Here is a 21,477-nt window from a genome sequence, read left to right as displayed (position 1 = left end):
TTTTCTTCACTCTAACTGAAGTTATGCATTTTAAATTCGAATATAATTCGAATTTTGATCATATTTAAGTACAAATTCTAATTTAGTTTTACAGCCATCTTGACAGCCCTAGTGTGTGTGTGTGTGTGTGTGTGTGTAAGTAAGTGTTTGTGTAAGAAGATTTGGTTAAGTCATGTGTCTTGATCGATCGGATCCTATCTGATTGGGTTTCAATTCCACTCAGCCACATAAACATGTCTCTACTGATCTACTGTTCCTGATCAGATTTCGAACGAGTATTGGAGGTCATTGACACTTGGTCTTTTCGTGATGGTTATCTGATCACTAAAAATGTGGTGAGCAAGTGTAAAAATCCCCTGTTAATTGTGACAGGATCTGATTGGAAGTAATTTATTTTCTGTTTTTCAACCACATCATGTTTTATGAGGAAAAAACGCAGTGTATTTTTCATAGACGTGTTGGTTTGCGTGCATTTGTTGCTTCAGGTTTTACACATTCACCCGTCTGTAGATTTCAGTTGGTTAAGGAATCTCAGTTCCCATTTCTGTCACTGCGTCGTGTGGTTTTTCAGAGACAAGGGAAAAAAATGCTCAGCTGTCATTCATGCTGTCATGAGGCTGTCTGGGGAAGTCCAAAAACAATCTACTAAATGAGACGTTTTCAAGCATAGCTTGATCTTGAGTTTTCTCTCGCAATGTGTCTTTAGGCAGCACAATCCACAGGTTTTACGGAAGATTTTTCCGATTGAATGGATAATGCTTTTGGAAAATGGGAATTGCCTAATTATTTTAAAATCCAGCCCGATGTTTTTAAATAATGTTCTGTTGTGATCGGATGAACAATGCCTCCTATTTTGTATTAGTGTCTAGTGGTCAATTATCATTTCCTTCTCTGAAAATTTTGCTCCAGGCACATCCATCATGCTGCAGTGAAATCTGTGGCCACCTACAGAGTCTAAATTAAAATCCCCACTGAGGACTGATTTACTCTGTATTGATGTAAGAAATACCCTCCCTGCTGCTCTGGCTGATGAAACCATTACATCATTCTCACTTCCTTTTGGAAAACAGGGAGTCAATACTTTTGCACTACTTAATAAAGACACTTAGCTTGTCGGCACCTATCATGACTCCAAGGAGGGTTTTTAAAAGGTTAATGACCTTGAGATACATTAAGTCAGTGCTCGAGTCAGTGGCTCTGTCAAATACCATCAAAGTAGGGCTGTCGTGCTTGTAAAATTTCACGATTCATAATATCAATTTGATATCAAAGACATAGCTAAAACATCATATTTTTTATACATAAAATAATATTAATATAAAAATCAACAAATTATATTATTATATTATTTGGTTATTACATTATTTGCATATTTTTAGTATTATTATTGGCATATTCTTCACTGCATGATTTTTATTTATATTGATTTATTTATCCACTATACCATTCACAGGTCTGTAAGTTTTTTTTTTTGTTTGTTTCTGAAAGACGTCTTTTGTGCAGTCTTTTTGTGCTGTGCAATATTAGACATTATAAATGTCTTTACTGTACCTTTTGATAGATTTAACGCATCCTTACTGAAGTAAAAATCTGGTAACACTTTACTTAAAGCCTTTATGCTAGGGATGCACGATATTGGATTTTTGCCGATATGCCGATAATTTTCAACTCATTTTGGCATTTTAGATATATATTTATATATTATCGATATATAATTATTTTTAATTTTGGTTAGTTTTGAACAAGAACTTATTTGTTAGAATTAAATAAACAATAATAAAGTTCTTTTATAATTACAGTACATTGAAGATTTGAAAATAACTATAAATAAACTATATATTAATCACTGCATTTTTTTTCAGAAAGATGCAGTGGTAACCTTAACATTTTATTTTATTTTTTTAACATTTGTAAATGGTCTAAAGCAAAAGAGTTGTAAAAATTCTGAAAATATTTTAGAGCTCATAATTTGTTTAAAAAATATAACCTTTTACACATTAATGAATAAATCAGTATATATAAAATTATTTACTTTAAGTGTCATGATTGTGATTGTTTTTTTTGTTCATGTAAGCTATAGCTTCTGACCTTTAAATCAAACCATACTTATGATTTTATGGCATCAATTACTGCTTTATTTAATCAGAAACACAGTATAAATATTATTTGTGTATTATGCTTTCATTTAATTAGAAGTAGGCCAACAGCGACCCCTACGGAATTAAAACTCCAGAGCGGGCTTTTGGACCTGGGGGAGGCTGCCGCTGCACGTGCTATTACTGTTTACTCTATCACACACGAACGCGTCATTCTGTACGTGCATTCTGAACACGTCATTCTGTACGTGCATTCTCAGTTTAATTGCAGCGATCCAAAACAGTGAATCCAATCACCATTCAGGCAAAACTTTGCTTCAAGAATGAGCCACAATGCTGACCTGATCTGATAGCTAGCACACCCTGAGCACATGTGAGTTAATGTATTCCTCTTATCGGCAAGACATATCGGCATAAATTTTCATATCGGGCCAATGCCGATATTTATATTTAAAGCCATTATCGGCCGATTCCGATATTGGTCCGATAATATCGTGCATCCCTACTTATGTATAATGCATTGTAAAGGGTTATTAAAAGGGTATAATGCATTGTAATTATTCATTAAAATGCATAGTGAAACACTGAATTGATAATGTAATAATGTATTAACTGTGGTTAGAATTATTCATGAGATTGTACAATGCATTATAAGGTGCATTACAAGGCATAATTAATGCACAAAAACTATTTTTATGATGCATTATACATAAAGGCTTTAAGTTGAAAGCCTTTAAAATAGTGCCAAAATATGTGTGTATGTGTGTGTGTGTTTGATTTTAGTTGGATTATTAATGTAAGAACTTTTATTTTTATTGTCAAAATTGTTTTTTTTTTTTTTGTTCAGTTCAGTATTAACAATGTAATAGTGGCATTTACAGTGGAAGGCAATCCGATTATCTGATATTTTTGGTCAGACTGATTATTTTATTATTTTAGAAAATAGAAAAAAATTCTTGGTACTGAGGTAGCAGTACTTTTTACAATCCTTGATCAAAGTAATGTAAAGTGCATACGCTGTAAACATACACCACACCTCTGTTCACTGTTATGAAATATAGGTCACCTTTGAGCTTATCTATGTAGGTTACACAAGAATCACTTTTTGACTCACATTTACTTAAGTAACGTAAGCAAAATAAACCACAGACAGAAGAAATGTCATATGCGTTTGTAAGTCGACTAACACTGGAGTGAGAGTGTTACTTCATTGATTCAGTCGACCTTGAGTAAGAGAGGAACTTTTTCTTGTGTGCTGTCATGGAACAGACAAGAGTGAAAGGAGCGGAAGGATGGAGGGAAGGAAGCAAAAAATGGATAACATGCAGAAAAACAGATTTAAAACAATTCTGACAGCACTTCCTTTTCCTCTATTGAGCTCCGCTTGCAGGCATTTGAAAGGGGAAATGTCACCAGCATCATTCTTCTTAAACTTCATAGGTTTTTTGCTTTGCTTGTATCCCCCCACACATCGCACCTCCTCAATTATTAAAGTCGGCATGAAATGAAAATTCACTCTATTTTGTACTTGCATATTATAAATGCATCCATGCATATGTTTACTTCTTTTAATTCATAATTCTTAACCAAAGTGTCATAACATGATGATCTTGCAGTGAAAATGAATGCGAGTTTGAGTAAATGGGTTTTTGTCTTTTTCAGTAATCCATTACACTCCTAAATTAATTTCATCATGACGTTAAAGAGGTGGTATCGTACAGTAGATTTTTTTTTTGGAATGTAGCATCACATTACTTTCTCACTAGTGGATCCTCTGCAGTGAATGGGTGCCATCAGAATGAGAGTTCAAACAGCTGATATAAACATTACAAGTAACACAACACAATTCTAGTCAATAAATTAATATTTTGTGAAGTGAAAAGCTGTGCATTTAAAGAAAACACATTTATCATTAAGTCATTTTAACTTTAAACTGTCACTTCTGGCCAGAATACCAGTCCATAATCAATAATAGCAATTACTCCAGTAAAAAAAAGTTCATCGCATGTTGTCCTCTCACATCAAATCTGTGTCGATTACAAAACATTCAACTTTTCACTTCACAAGATGTTAACTGATGGGACTGGATTAATGGTCATGTCCGTTGCTTGTGGGTTATTTCTCAATGTTTTTATCAGCTGTTTGAACTCTCATTCTGACGGCACCCATTCACTGCAGAGGACCTATTGGTTAGCAAGTCATGCAATGCAATGCAAAGTTTTTTCCCAAATCTAATCCGATAAAGAAACAAACAAATTTGCATTTGAATGGATGAGTAAATTTTTCCTTTTTTCATTTTTGGGTGAACTATTCATTTAATAACCATTTCCACACTCTGTGTAAACCAAAGAGTTTTTTTTTCTTCCAGAAGATCTAGGAGAATTTAACACTATTTTTTTGTGATCTGTTTTGTGACACAGGCCTACAATCAGCATGTCTCAGGGGAATGCTATTGAAAGTTGAAAATGATTTGAATTGGTGCTCAGCGCACCCTGAGTCTCAGTTACTGTCTTGGTTCTGAAGTGTGTGAAGCTCTTAACTGTCAGTCAGTCCCATGAGGATGGATACAAAGAAACAGCCACGGGTCGAGTCAGATAGATAGTGGCAGAGCTGGAGAGAGAGAGAGAGAGAGAGAGAGAGAGAGAGCTATCTTACCGCATGACCTCACTGAGTAAATAGGATAAGACTACAGCTGAAATCTGGGGACTTTTTTTTCATTTTTTAATCACTCTTTTTACGAGCTGAAAAAAAACATTTCCTCATAACACCAGTGAAATGGAATAGCCATCACTTGAGTCACATTCAACCTCATATTTTCCTCAGGATCAAATGAACGTAAATTTGCTCCAAAACAATAAAATCTGGGCGTCCTGTCATTGTTTTGTGTTCTGATTAACTCAAGGCGTGTCGAGTAGAGTTTCAGTGAGTTGAATTAGTGGCGTTTCACAAACAACCAAGTGTGATAGTGTTTTTTGTTTTGTTTATTTGACTTGACTCTCTTGTTCAATGCATGGTGCTTTGCTCATCTCTGAACATGCTCACGTTTTAGCTCCTCTCTCTGTAAGAAGACTTCAAGGAAATGCTGGTGGTTTTTCGTCGAAATTGTATCTCTTTTTTTCTTATCACTCACACTTTCTTCACACTTCACACACTCTCTCTCTCTCTCTCGACGGCTATTTTTCCAGCGTCTTGACATGTGGTGGGATCTCGATTTGATTGACTTCCACATCCTTCATGTTTGGTCTTGTAGCCAATTAAAGTCTCTTTGGCTTGAAGAAGTCTTTTTTTTCTTCATCAGACCCAGTCACGCATAACCCGAAGATTTTGTTCAATTATGCTACTTCTTTTTTTAGTCTAAGTGCATGATTTGCGTGTTTTCATTTATCCTGTGCAAATGTCACAAAAATATAAAGTAGGCCTTGCTGTATGTCAGTTAAGGGAAGTGGCACGTATTGATATTGGCATTTGTTCAGAATGTAACGCCGTTTTTATAACAGCTGCACGTTAACCACAATGTTTCAGATATAAAACTCTTTCAGCGCCTGATTCTTCCACCGATGGGCCATAACTTTGCCTGCACATGGAACGGGCCTTTGCTGATATGCAAAATGAGTTACGCATTTGGAGTGGAAAAGTTGTGAAAGTGAGCGTGTGTTTTTCCTTCAATGTAATCGTTTTTTTTTTCTTTTTTTTCTTGTATTTTGAAACCTGAATTGTCTTGATTGAACAAGCAGTCCTTTGAACTTTCATGCCAAAACAACTGCAGTAAGAGTGAACCGAATTTAATATGTGACCCTGGACCACAAAACCAGTCTTAAAGGGATAGTTCACCCAAAAATGAAAATTTGATGTTTATCTGCTTACCCCCAGGGCATCCAAGATGTAGGTGACTTTGTTTCTTCAGTAGAACACAAATGATGATTTGTAACTCCAACCGTTGCAGTCTATCAGTCGTATAATGCATGGCAATGGTAACAAAATCTATGAGAGTAAAAAAAACATGCACAGACAAATCCAAATTTACTTAATTTGACTTAAGCCATCAGTTGTGCCTATGGTTTTTCCACATCCAACTGAGGTATGTGAACAAGATCTTTGTATGTGTCCTTTTTATTTGTAAAGCTGCCCTTACGAAAAGTAACAAATAAAATGAAGTTTTGATGTAATAAAACCATGTTTTTTAGTGGTTTACTTCCATTTGTATAACAACTGTTGTACTACAGGCACCATGTTTAAACTATGGTTAACCATGGTTTTACTACAGAGACACAGAGATTTCGTTGCAATAACATTACAAATACAACACATTACTCACTCTATTGACAGCGTGCCATTGGGTCCCTCTGGCCTTGGACGTCGCCTCCAGTTTATACGTGGCAAGCTAAACACAATGTGCAAAACGCTGCGGCTCAACAGCGGAGAAAAGTCTGGATCTTCAGTCAGGCAGGTGTGTGATGGGACACCCTCGGCAATGTCCTCGTCGGCGTCTTGCAGTTGTGGCATTGCTATGTTCCATTCGTGACAACAGATGCTCTCCACTTCTGTTGGCATCTCACAACACTTACTACAAGAACACCACCACTTTTGAAGAGATCTCTGTCTCTCTGAGGCTTGAAGACGTGCTGCTGCAGCAGATGCTTCCTCCATCTCTCTGAGTTCTTGATCTGAGTATTCTGGTTCAAATAAATACGGTTGGGCAAAAAAATCCACGTGGTCTGTTGATATATCAAAATCGTCTTCCATTGTGATGACCTGTACGTCTAAATATCTTTAGATCTTCACAGTGGCAGGGAACACGTCCGCAATGACTGTGCACGGTGTAAACAATGAGTGACGTATACGCACGAGAGATCACTTCCGGTGCTTGCGTAAACTACGCCAGAGCACGTACATACCTCACGCACCGGATGCCGTGCGCACGCTCAAGGCAGTTGGACATAGTGGTGTATTAGAGGTAAAAAATTATATAAATACTGTTTGGTTTCTCGCACAAACCGATCGTTTCGTGTCTAAGGACATCAATGTGTCGTCACGAGCCGCAGGGTTCAATTTGGATTTGTCTGTGCATGTTTTTTTTACTCTCATAGATTTTGTTACCATTACCATGCATTATACGACTGATAGACTGCAACGGCTGGAGTTAAAAATCTCAGTTTGTGCTCTACTGAAGAAACAAAGTCACCTACATCTTGGATGCCCTGGGGGTAAGCAGATAAACATCAAATTTTCATTTTTGGGTGAACTATCCCTCCAAGTCGCTGGGGTATATTTTTAGCAATAGCCAAAAAAAACATTGTATGGGTCAAAATTATCAATTTTTCTTTTATGCCAAAAAATCATTAGGATATTAAGTAAAGATCATGTTCCATGAAGATATTTTTATGGCTAATTTCCTACCGTAAATATATAAAAACTTCATTTTTGATTAGTAATATGCATTGCTAAGAACGTCATTTGTACAACTTTAAAACCAATTTTCTCAGTATTTTGATTTTTTTGCACCCTCAGATTCCAGATCTTCAAATAGCTGTATCTCGGCCAAATATTGTCCTATCCTAGCAAACCATACATCAATGGAAAGCTTATTTATTCATAAAAACCTTCACATATACGATCTGATCAATAAAAGTAAAAATTGAGCAGTAAAATATTTAATTCTTAATATAAATGGATGTCAAATGAATTCCATTGCTCTGTACAAATGCAACTTTAAAGTCAACGTGAAATAAAAAAGGACTCAGTTACTGACACACAACACACATTCATGGTTTTATTGTGTGTTTTTTTTATGTTATTCGAAAGAAAAAAGTTATTCTTTGTAATCTTCCATCAGAATGTAATTACTTTCTCTGCCTCTGAAATGTCGTTGCTATTCCTTTTCCTATAGTTTACGCTGAAATCATAAAGTTTACAGCAATAGTAGCAAATAATAATAGATTTATTCCGACACATTAGCACTGGGATACATACATCAAGGGTGAACTTGACCTTAAGCTTCCACGTCCTTCATGCAGATCTGGCTCTGTTCTGATGCAGAGCGCCTACTTTTCACCATTCAGTCACTTCCCAGTGGATAAAATCAAGCCATGCCTTACATTTTGTTTATATTACAAAAGTAAAATGTGTTGTGAATAGAGTTTTATGTTGATTGTAATGCTGCATGCCTGGACCGCTAAAGGGAAAATGTAAATGGAGCACAATGCAGTGGTTTAAAAGAGTCTGAATAAAAGTCGCTTCCTGTCGACCCCTCACTTGTGTTCAGATTGTACATGTTTAATATATTTCACTAAATGAACAGCATGGAATTGAACTAATTTGATGGTAAGGGAAAGTGTCGTGTGACAGATATTTCAGAGTAAGAATGGCCCGATGGCCCAGGGCTGGTGTAACAGAGCTTCAGAGCGGTTGACTTATGTTACTGTGTTCCAGTGATCTTACATTCATCCTGTTGATCATGTGCAACTATTTGTGTGCTTTGCAAAGTTTGGTTTTGAAGGTTATTTTGTGAATTCTGCTGATGTAAAACAAGATAATGCCACCAAGATAACATTAGCTGGCGGACATGAGGAACATTTCTTGAAATTGTGAATAAGCCTTTGCACAGTATGCCATTCTCCAGCAAAAATGCTTTTGAAGTTTTACAGTGAGTTTATGCAATGTATAAAATGATTTTTATGATGAGTTGTAAATAAAACAAAGATTATTGGAGAGTGTTTTTCTACTTCAAAATTTCACATTTAATTCAGCGTGTTGTTTGCGGAATTTACTAGCAATATACTGAGTGTTATTTATTTGAGAGAATATGAAGTTATATTATATCTGTTAAATGTCCAGCTGTCATTGCAAATTTAAAACCAATTATTTGTTTATGGGGTAAAAAAACTGCTTAATTAAAGTATATAAATATATTTTTCTGATAGTTCTAGAATTCTTTCCTGTGGTGAGGCGAGCAGAAATGGAAGAAGAGAGGGCCAAAAGAAAAATCCCTGTTAATTGAGCTCTGTACTGGAGATCCAGGGCAGGTGGCTGGTGTTGACCCCAGATGGGCCCCTGATTGTGGGGTTTGTGTAGTAGCAGCATGTGCTTGAAGCGAGCTGGTATCCATTATCCTCTCAAACATCAGCTCTTCACTGTGGGAACCTTATTGATCTACAGCTCTATAATTATTCTACTAGCGCACACACGCACACACACTCACTCATCTCTCTCTCTCTCTCTCTCTCTCTCTCTCTCTCTCTCTCTCTCTCTCTCTCTCTCTCTCTCGCTCTCTCTCTCTGTCTCTCTCTTCTATCTTTCTGCTGAGCCCCTGAACCTCTTTTTTGCTCTTTTTTCTTCTCTTTTAATTGCTTTTTTGTCTCTTTCTTATCTTCTTCTTCTTCTCCCCCACACACGTGCCTCATCCCTTCCCCTAATTCCAGCCCTGTCTGTCGTCTTTTCCACTCTTCCCCTCCCTTTCTTTCCAATGTTCCCTCACTCATTAAAGTGCAGTGACCTTTTGTGTTTTACCAGACTTGGGAACAAGCGTTGCTGTTTGTCTACAAGTAAATAAGACAGCTAATTTCTCTGATTATGTATTACAGCATAGCAATTGTCATGTCAGGATATGGTTATGGTATGTTAACACAAATCTACTTTGAAAGCTTTGTATATTTTAACATTTATCCCAGAGAATGCCTTGCCCTGTAGGCTTCCATAATACGTTTATTACTGTAAATGGGATTTATGCTTGTTTTTCCAAAGTGAGGGCTGCGGTAATCAACAGCATCTGTGGCGAGAGCTTAACTTGCGTTTAACCCGGAACATTCCTTTAAATCCCTGTCGAAGGGAAAGCGATGCGTTTTTGGCAGCAGCTATCGCTAAACTGTGCCGTTAGACAGCTTTCCTGTGATAATTAGCCTGGTGGATGTAATCAGAATGGGAAAGTGGTTTAGTTTGGCCACCTGTGTGTGTTTGTACACACAGTCATGTGAGCGTGCTCTCACAAGGTCACTACAACAGCTGCAAGCCTGCTAATCTCAAATAGTGGGCAGGTGCGTGTGTTTGCCCTTCGCGGCACATTTGAGTGCATGAATGTGTTTGCCCCACGTTGAGTGATGGGAAACGGGTTTGTGTGTGTTACAGTGGTACAGTATAGTACACAGGTGTGCCCTCAAATATTTGTGTGCCTAAAATGATGTTTTTGTTTGTATTGTGGTTGAATTTCTGCTAAAGTGTTTTTCTGTCTTTACAGGAAGTTTGGGGAGCGCCCTCAACCACAGCGCCTGACGAGGTACGTTTATCACCTTCACATGCTAATAACAAACAAACAAGCTGAGAAAGGCCTCTCTCTGGTACGGCCTACATTTCTGCTTGCAAAATTTGTGAATTACATGACTTACAGTGACAACAGTGGAACTATCTGCACATGAGTTTTCACTTTAAAACAAAGTTTGTAATTTTTAAAGAAAAATGCTGCAGTTATTTAAAAATGGTGAAAAATTAGAAATGTTTTAACATCATGTAACATGTAATTCTACTGTGAAATACTTTCAAATGTTCGATTTTCGGTAAGTAAAAACTATGATTTACCACATAATTCATAATGTGAAACAGTAAAAGGACATTCCCAGAAGTCCCTGCATGTCACATTACATATGATTACATTTTATTTCAATGGTTTTGTTTTGTCTTATTTTTGTTATTAGTAATGTGCATTAGCATGTTTTGCGTTACATTTTAGGTTGTTTTGTTTGGTTGTTCATATATTTAAAAAATATATATATTTAAAATTTTCAGGCATCAGTATGCCATACCTGAAACATTGTCACCATATTTATATGGTACATTTTTGGCTAACATGAAATTTAACAGGAAAATTAAATTTTTACATTATATAAATTATTCAGTTTGCCCTTTCTGGCAAGTATTATATTATATTCTATTCTATTATATTATATTACAAGTAATTATAAGTAATTTTGACAAATATACTGTGTACACACACACACACACACATATATATATATATATATATACGTATATTATTGTGTGTGTGTAGTTGTTGTTATCAATATTTTAAAGTTTTGCAATTTAATTGGTAATCTCATTTTTAGGCTACATGTCATCTCACATAAGTAACTAGAAAAACTGTGAAACTTTGTGAAAATAGACTTGTGAGATTTTATATATTCCTACACCACTGAAAAATTAAGCTGCATATAAATCAAATGTAATCCACTTTACTTTCCCAAATGTGAATGTTTTTTTTAAATAAATTCTTCTATGTTGGAAAATACAGAAAACTTAAACCTACATTTCCTTTCCTCTAAAATCTGGCCGTATTACAATTGATTTAATGGCCAGTCTGAAAATAAAAGTACTGTTGGCCTAGGACATCCTGAGCTGTAGTCCCCACTGAGGTTTAGTTGTAGTGTCTCTCGACACTGCCGTGGAGTTTTTCCATAGCTGCTGTCCCTATTTGTCGCCATCGTTTCACTCTATTTTCTCCCAACCTCTTTCTATTTCACTCGTTTCGCCTCTTGTCTGTCTATTTAATGCTCTTTTCCTCCATCCATCCTTTTTTGAAGAGTCAGAATTAGAGGCCTAGAATTTGCCCAAGAAATATAGAACAATGTTTCAGACGATCTGTTCTTTGAAGCAGCTCCAGTCAGCGGTTCATGTTTTGAGTGGACATGGAAAATGATAGAGAGGGGAGAGTTAAGCGCTGGCCGCCCAACCCGTGCCGCACGCCCTGTGGTTAACTTACAGCACGACTGCATTCTGGCAGTCACATTGCCACTGCTTCACGGCCCCTGTCTGCCCTGGGCCCCATCCTGTGAATCTGAGTGTCATTAGATAAAGACTGGTGTGTCTGTATGTTCTGCTTACAATTCACTAAGGTGTTGTTCAGTCACAGGTTAGGAGCAGCTTAGGTCAGATTCATTTGGGTCAAACCTGTTTGGATAATGCTTTCTATAGACTGGCTATTTTTAATGAGATGTGCACCATGGTGTGATGACTAGGGGATAAAGTGATGAAATGTGTGTGTGTGTGTGTGTGTGTGTGTGTGTGTGTGTGTGTGTGTGTGTGATTGTGTGATTGTGTGTGTGTCGGGGAGCCCATTGCTAAAGATAACATGACATGCCCGGAGGAAGATGAACCTCTTTAAACATCTACAGTCTCAATTAACTGGCAGAGTATTATACAAACCTTCTCCTTCTCGTCTTGTGCACATTCAAACATGCAGCTTTGGCAGTGGCACAAGTAACTGTTTTTACCAGTATTACTAATTCTGCAAAATTTGGGCATGAACTAACTTGAGCAGTTTGTCATTCATACTTTTCTTCTTTCTCTCTTTTAACCATTTTCTTACTTTTCTCCTGCAGTTAACTCCCTGTCTGCTTTTTTATTGTCCAAGGTGATTTAAAACCTGACTGTCTCTCCATCTCTTTAGATATATTCTTATTCTTATTTATTAATATTTGAAATGGCCTTTAGTGAACTATGAGCCATGATTTGCTACTAATAGGGACATGCAAATTCTAGACAGATTTTAAATAGACACAGATTTTCTGTATGTCCCATAGTGCAAGATGAATCGCCAATATTTTTCATTTGAAGAGAAAATTAAATGCGTATATCTGCCAACAGTTCATTTTGGCAGTTTTTTTCTGGTGTGTATCTGTTTACATTCAAAAGTTTGGAGTCTTTTGCACTTTCTATTCATCAAAGTATCCTGCAAAAAATGTATGATAGTTTGCCCAAAATATTAAGCATCACAACTTTTTTAAACATTTATAATAATTGCAAATGTTTCTTGAGCGCCTAATCAGCATATTATAATTATTTCTGAAGGACCATGTGACACTAAAGACTAATAGAGTAATGATGCTTAAAATTCAGCTTTGTCAGCACATAATTACATTATAAATATATATTCGATATAGAAAGCAGTTATTTAAAATGTGACATTTGCCTTATACTTACATTGAATCATTTAGCAGATACTTTTATCAAAAGCGACTTACAAATGAGGACAATACAGTAGAAGCAATCAAACCAACAAAAGAGCAACAATATGTTAGTGCTGTGACAAGTCCAGGCTAATCTAACGCATTTCACGTAGCTAGGTGTTTTTTTTTTATATAATATTTATTAATAAATATTTATAATATTTAACTTTTTTATTATTTTAATATATTTTAAATGTTTTAAAAATAATGCTATTTGTACTGTATTTTGATCAAATAAATGCAGCCTTGTGAGAATAAGAGACGTCTTTCAAAAAATCATTAAAGTAAATCCAAACCCTAAAAGTTAATAATAACTTAACCATTTTGACTACTACTTGGACCATGGTCTGGTCCTATTGGTTGTGATTAAAATCCACTTTTAAGCCATTTCAGAGCAAATTCACAAATACCAAAATATATATTAAATATTGTTAAAAACCTGAAAAATATTGAAATAATTATTTTGGTTTGTTATCTCGACTCAGACCTATCGGGCTTGCGCACATTAAAAAAAATGTCTTTTACTAATGTTTTTTTTTAATTTATTTTAGTGATGCATTGAGACATTCATTTAGAGAGTTTAATGATTAAATTCCACATCTATGACACATATAGAGAGAGATCACTGGAAATATGGTTCTTTACTTATGTAGCCCACGTCACATTGTGGTTTTCCCGTTGTAAAATTTCTGTCTTTCTAAAAATTTGCATCTTTCAGGTCTTTTGTATAATGTGGTGTTTTGACTTTCATGTCCTGTGGTTTTGAAACGTATTAAAATATGTGTGTATGTAGATTATAGCATTTGTTGCGAGTTTGCTGTTGCGTGTTCAGTGTTTGTGTGCGTGTCAAAAGTTCTTCCTGTTGATCAACCATGTTTTGACCAAATCTTAGATTGTCTGATTTGGTCTGATACCCTACAGTGCCCATATTTATCATGCTGTTGCTGAAAACTGATGACTCACAAAGGTTTGTCCACTTCTTTCCCCAATGTGTCTGGCTTTGTGATTATGTGCATCTGTGTAATGCTGTGGTTGCTTGTTATTACTTATGTCTTTCTGTTTCTAAATTTTATATTTTATGTTTTTAAGTAAGGTTTTCTTCTCTTCAGTGGGGTGGATATAAGCTATCTGAATCTTTCAGTTCTGTTTGAATTAAACATTTCTCAATCAATCACTACTGTTTTAAGTATATGTGTGTTTTCCGTGAGGAAGCTGTCAGAAGAGCTGAAGGTCTGTGGTTTTTCTCTTGAGCACATGACGTCACATGGCCCAGTGGCTTGACTTTGCGTGCGAGACCTTTGCGTGTGCAGGAAAACTCTGATTGATCTCCAGGACCGCTTGCATGGAGTTGCATGTTATTTCTGACCTTATTTTACCAGCACTGCAAGGTACAATAAACCTTGACATAAATAACGCCAAGTTTGGTTCACATGTTCCCCATAAGATGTTAGCCAATGGAATAAATCTCAAACCTACTATCATATGTTTTCCAATTAAACATTTGGGTGGTGTATGTTTTGGATCCTAAGTGATCTTTGATCCTTAATCGCATTTGTGAAACATACACACAACTGCATATATTTTCTAAATCAAGTCATCAGTAGGTTGTCAGAACAACTAGTCATCTTGGAAAGCTTTGTGTAATTAGGCTTGTTCAGCGTCCACCAAGAACTTTCAAAAGTTTGGAGCTGGCAAGATTTTTTGCTAATGTTTTTGAAAGTCTTTTTTGCTTGCCAAGGCTGGATCTAAAACTGTAATATTGTGAAAATGCATTATTATTAATAATAATACAATAAAAATAATAACATATTATTTATTACTCTGATGACAACCATTACTCCAGTCTTCAGTGTGACATGATCCCACATATGCTGATTTGGTGCTTAAGCAACATTTCTTATTATGTTGAAAACATTAATATTTTTCTGGAAACTTTTTTTTTTGAAATAGGAAGTTCAAAAGAACAGCACTTAATGCATTCTTGCTGAACAGAAGTACTAAAAAAAAGACCCCAAACGTTTAAATGCTAGTGCATTTGCACCCTTCTGTGACTATTAATGACTAACTGAGTATAACCTTTTATTGTACAAAACCATAATAGTCCTCAGAAACAAACGGAGGCGTATAGATTATGCACAATAGGAACATTGCTCTCAGCAGGTGGTATGAAGTCTGACTGTAATTGTCTTGAAATGTATTCTTGAAGGTGGTAAATTTGTTACAAAAGTTCTGATTTAATGGCTGAGGTGGTGTTGCTTAAAAGGGCATGAATTTAAAGAGTTTTACCATCTAAAAGTTACACTGTTGGCACACTGTAAAAAAAAATCTGTGACATTTACCGTAAAATAATATGGTATCAACATTTGAGGTTTTACAGACTTAACTTAAATTCACAATAAAATACCGTATTTCATTAACTGATGTAATGTTAATAAACCAACATATTGAAGTGTTAATATCTGTTTTGAACCCTTGTAATGCACTGATAACCACCAAAAACGGGTGGTGATGAGAAAGTTACATGATGAACCAAAGCTCATCACAAACAGCTTTTCTACGAGCTGAGGAGGGCAATACTTATATATAGAAGTTGCACACAGTGTCATTCACACAAACATTAAACCCCATCATGGTGACACACATGGTACTGAAATAATGCAATAAACATTCATTTAACAACATTAGATGTAAGCTGTACACCCTAATGTACACAACTGATAAGAAAAAAACTAAGAAACATGTTATTTCAACAAAAAAACATCAAATATGAAGTGTCATGCAGGGAATTCTGGGAGTGTCAATTTACGTTTTTTCACTGTAAATTATATAATGGCTTTTTCTTTTTCACTTCCAAAAACTGTATTTTTAACAGTATTTTACTGTAAAATTACATTAAATGTAATTACATTTATTCGCCGTATATAGCATGGAAATTTACTGTTAACCAGTTAACAGGTTTTTACTGTAGCATTTTTACAGTATTTTACTGTTAAAATCGCAATCATTTTTTACAGTGCACATTAAAACTCTCTGTTAAGCTGCATCTCAAAATTCAAAGCATCGCTGGAATTTAAAAAATTTTTTTTTTTAAAAGCCAAACAATGTATACAATCTTAGTGGTCGACTGACTAACTGACCGTGTTGACCCAGCTTTGAAGAAACAAATGGTATAACGTAATTTAGCTGAGGGCTATACTGTCAGTTCTTTGATTATTCTAACAGAAGATGTGTTATGGTTTTCCCAGCACCCCTGCAAATGGTGAGGGCCATCAATAAACTCTCTTCTGAGATGCTTTGTAAACACTGCTGGTGTTTTTGTGAATTGTCAGGTTGCCGGATATCAAAGCTGAACCCTCTTGATGTGAAAACACTTGAGCATTGGAGGGAAATGTCGAAAGTCTCGGAATGTTCTTGCTTTGGTGCCTGTAATCACGAATCAGACGTGCAGCTGATTTCATGTGCTCCACACATGCTTGTCTTTGCACTGTTGAGGGAATTCGCTAGCATTTGGGGAAACGGGTACATTTTATCCGTGGATAGGAGAGGACTCTGCTCAGTAGAGATTTTGATGTGTCCTTTCTGAAGTACATAAGCCAAATCCATGTCGGAGATGGCCACTGAGTCTTCTTTTTCTGAACACACACACACGGCAGGTTATTAGAAGTATCAAAGGTATCAGATGACATGGGCCCGAGGAAGCTGACATCACCAGATCTGCAGGAATTCACCGTTTGTGTGTGTCCTGTGAGGCTGGGAGGTTCAGCACAGTTCAATATTCACTCGTTTCCTGACGCTCACTGACATACATGATCTTAGATAAAACTGTATACAACCTGCCAGATAAGATTTCTCTTTAGCGTTCTTTTAATGACCGTAAAATCAATTAGCATGACAAAAACATTTACAGTGTATGGCGTAACACTAAAACTACTGTAGGTTTAGACAAACTGTCTTAACTAGATGTACCGTCACAAGACAAGCAATAATCTGTAATAAACTGCAGTTTATTTATTTATTCAGTCATAACTATCCATGATGATGACTTAGTTTCTCTTTCTGTGGGTAGCCCCACCCACAGAAATAAATAATTACTAGTGCTAGACAACGATTAATCGTGATTAATGGAATCCATGATAAAAGTTTTTGTGTGCATAATATATGTGTGTGTACTGTGTATATTTCTTCATTTCATAATTGTTTTACAGTTTAAATTAAGCTGATAATCCTATAATTCACTGTACTACCTATAATGGCATATCCGCCTTTACTCAAAGAGGTCAATGTGTGTTCAATAAAATTGTTGCAATAACCGTAAAAAATATTTATAAACTTTTGTTTAACCACAGCTTAGCACTATGTACACAGAATTTGACTTTTAAAAATAAACTGACACTGGGAGATATTTACTGGACTAAAACGTAGTGCTGGGCGGTATACTGGTTCATACCGAATACCGGTATTTATTTTTGTTATGATATGAATTTTTAATATACCGCAATACCGGTGTATGTCACTTAAACAACGTTTGGAACACGGTGCGGCACTGTTTGAGAGGGTTCCCTTTTTACTGTTGCACTGTGGTGAGGGAACAGCTGTATGTGTTACTAAACATGACTGTGAAGATGGACAACCTTCTACAATGCGAGTAAATCACTCACATTATGTGACTAGATGTCTAATATTAGCCAATGGCTAATAAATTCTTAGATCTTACTCACCAGTGTGTGAGTTGGAGGCTAAGTATAAGTTTAGCACAGATATATTTTCACTCGCCGAACACACTGACTGAGCGCTGCAGAGTTTAAGCGATCTGTGATACTTTTTAGTTTATCTGAATGGATTCGCAGCGCACCTGTATTTGACGTACAGTAAACTCTATTGTGAAGGCATATGACTTGCCGTCACTTTTGTTTCACACGCAAAGAAAGAGACAGAGCGAGAGAGTCTTACCAAAAACTATGGAAATACAAAGACAGTTCACTCCTATATTTATGAATGGGAAAAATTGCAACGCGCAATATGGCGGGGTAGTCCCGCCTTCTAAATGAAAGAGCCAATCGTTGATTGGTCATTGATTGCTTGATTTGTATTTCTATAGATCTAAAAATAACCTGAGGCTAGAGCAGCCGATGCGCATACACAGTCATAAGCGCGTTGGAACTACGCATGCGCATTGTTGGCTGATCTAGCCTGAAAAATAAGCTTTTTAAAGGGGTCATATGACGTTGCTAAAAAGAACATAAATAAATAAATATTGGCAACATTTAATATAAGCCACATGTCATTTTTTTATCCATTTCTTTAATTTTGGAGTGAAGCATCAATTAGACCATTAGTGGTCATCCAGTATTAAAGTTTTAGATGGGATTTATTTTTACATGCTTTCATTTAATGAGATGTCTGATGAGAACAGAGTAAGAGTTAATGCTGTCAATTAAAATTGCATCGGGATTTCAGATATACCAGGGCTCAGTTATAAAATAATATAACTATTCATACCATTATACCATTACACCATCATGCAATTCACAAACTTGTGATAAAGTATATTGATGGTGAAGAATGTTATATAAATATCCACCACTTTGTGCAAACATTAGCCAGTTGCTAGCTGAAGCTCATCCTGACAGCTGTTTGTGCGGGTTGGAGGTCGTGGTGTGAAACAGGCCTGCAGTTTGAGACGAACGAAAAGCTTTAGGCTTCTGTTTATTTTTAGGCCACATTTGAGAGGATCGTTTTTCATTCAAAATGCCTGTTGGGTGCGTAACGACCCAAGCTACACCTGTTCTGTAAGATGTGTTCATCCCTGGAGATTTCAGAGGAGTGGTGTGGACCTTTAGATATACAACATCTCTCAGTGGTGTCAACCTAACACTGCTTTAGAGAGTAAAGTTGTTGATGTTCACTGGGAAAATAATTATCGTATTTTAATGGTAAAAGAAATGCTACTGTAAAAATCTGTTAATTGGTTATTGGCAAGTTCCCTTACTATATACGGTAAAAAAAAAAGTACATTATGGGACATTTGCCAATCTTTGCGCATGTGCAATAGCTGGAGCAAACTGGAAAAAACATGTTTTTAAATGTAAATAGAGCTTAAGCAACAAAAGTAATGGGACAGGTCACTTCAGATTTCGTTGCTGATTTGAAATATGTAATTTAATTGCGAGTTCAGCGAGCAGTTTTTGAGATTTCAGGATTCCCCCATCCGTTTAGATAGGACTTGGTCTTGTATGAGCTGCCCGGAGGCATTGCAAATATGGCCGCCGCGTGAACAGACTTTCCTTGAAAGGGACTTTGGAGCGAACGCAGACAACGTGATTAATATTCATGAACCCAGCAGCTCATTAATCAATTTGATATGTCTGAAGAATTTAGAAACACTAAATGACAAACAATATTTTAAGCACCACCACCAGTCCTAAGTTCAGTTAAAATGTCTACTGCAGTATTTCCTCTCTCAGTCAGTAGAAAATAGGGTTAACACCCAGTCATGCATGAAAAAAGAAATACCGTTATATAGGGTGAAACTGGTATAATTTTGAAAAATACTATGATATAAATTTTTGGTCATACCGCACAGCACTAATATAAACTATATGAATATAAATATATACATGTAAATATTTTCAAAATATATACTGTATGTGTGTGTATTTATATATGCATAATAAATATACACAGTACACACATATTATATTAACACATTTTTTTTGGATGCGATTAATCGCGATTAATCGTTGCCCAGCACTAATAATTACCTGTCCAACAAAAAAAAAAGCAACTTTGGCATCACTACTAGGATTTCCGTCATGAAATCCTTCCACTTTGTGTATGTCCTACTGATATTTACACTTATATTTTTTGTATGAGCCAAGTCTTGTCACATGCATTTATATAGCACTTTATACAATACTGATCATTTCAAACTGTTTCACATTAATAAACAGTAAAATAACAATGCTGATGCAAAATTCGTCAAATATGAAAAGACTTCTGTTTCAGCTGTATAGTTGCTCGGCAATAGTATCATTATTCAGCTCTAATTAGTTCAATGTTGATACTGTTCAGTTCAATAACAGTGTCAGTGTTGCAGTTCATCAATTATGAAACAAATTCAATTCAGCTATAAAGCAGCTCTTCAGAAGACAATAGTGTCATTATTCAGCTCAAGTTTTTTTTCTCATCAGACAGTGTCAGTTGAGTCAAATCAATAATAATTTTGGATTTTATTACTAAATTTTAATTATATTTTAAAGTGTTAGTTCACCCAAAAGTGAAAATTCTGTCATTAATTACTCACCCTCATGTCGTTCCAAACCCGGAAGACCTTCGTTCATCTTCGGAACACAAATTAAGATATTTTTGATCATTTCTGAGAGCTCTCTGACCCTCCATAGCCAGCAACGCAACTGCAATGTTCCCAGGTCCAGAAATGTAGCAAGGACATCGGTAAAATAGTCTAAATTTTACAAAGCTACGAGAATACTTTTTGTGTGCAAAGAAAACAATAATAATATAATTTATTCAACAATTCTTGTCCCCGAGTTACTGTCTTCCGCCATTTTGAAGAGTACCCCAGAATGTAATCAGCGTTGTTTACGTTCAGGATAAAGTGTGTGCATGCTGACTGTAAACAACGCTGATTACGTTCTGGGGTACTCTCCAAAATGGTGGAAGACGGTTATTATTGTTATTATTGTTTTCTTTGTGCACAAAAAGTATTCTCGTAGCTTCGTAAAATTATGACTGAACCACTGATGTCACATGGACTATTTTACCGATGTCCTTGCTACATTTCTGGACCTGGGAACATTGCAGTTGCGTTGCTGTCTATGGAGGGTCATAAAGCTCTCAGAATCTGTCAAAAATATCTTAAAGGGGTCATATGATGCTATTTTAAAGATCATTATTTTGTGTATTTGGTGTAACAGAATATGTTGACATGCTTTAATGTTCAAAAAACACATTATTTTTCAAATACTGTACATTATTGTAGGTCCTCTATGCCCCGCCTCTCTCAAACACGTCGTTTTCAACAAACCCCCCTCCTTTGACAAGCGCAGTCTGCTCTGATTGGCCAGCTGACCCAGTGCATTGTGATTGGCCGAACACCACAAGCATGCGTCGGAAATGTAACGCCCCTTACCATAATCGCGAGCTTCAGCTTTCAAAGTAAATATCATCAAGACAGTTAATAATGTTGTTAGGTTTACCATCAGTTTGCACCAAGAGCTTGTAACACTCCAAAGAGAAAGGAAAACTTGAAATCGCATCATATGACCCCTTTAATTTGTTTTCCGAAGATTAACGAAAATCTTCCGGGTTCCGAACGACATGAGGGTGAGTAATTAATGACAGAATATTCATTTTTGGGTGAACTAACCCTT

The 21,477-nt window shown here is 36.0% G+C and overlaps 1 protein-coding gene across 1 annotated transcript in view; it reads left to right on the top strand.

Annotated features, from left to right (window-relative positions):
- rbpjb (recombination signal binding protein for immunoglobulin kappa J region b) overlaps window positions 1-21,477 on the top strand; it is a 64,575-nt gene that overhangs the window by 17,786 nt on the left and 25,312 nt on the right. Inside the window, exon 2 of the mRNA XM_016450102.1 lies at window positions 10,327-10,365. Coding sequence (XP_016305588.1) covers window positions 10,327-10,365 — 39 coding nt within the window. The remainder of the gene's footprint in view (window positions 1-10,326; window positions 10,366-21,477) is intronic.

Source organism: Sinocyclocheilus anshuiensis, unplaced genomic scaffold, assembly GCF_001515605.1.
Source record: "Sinocyclocheilus anshuiensis isolate Anshui unplaced genomic scaffold, SAMN03320099.WGS_v1.1 scaffold1823, whole genome shotgun sequence".
Classification (NCBI taxonomy): Eukaryota; Metazoa; Chordata; class Actinopteri; order Cypriniformes; family Cyprinidae; genus Sinocyclocheilus; species Sinocyclocheilus anshuiensis.
This window is presented reverse-complemented; position numbering and strand designations above follow the sequence as displayed.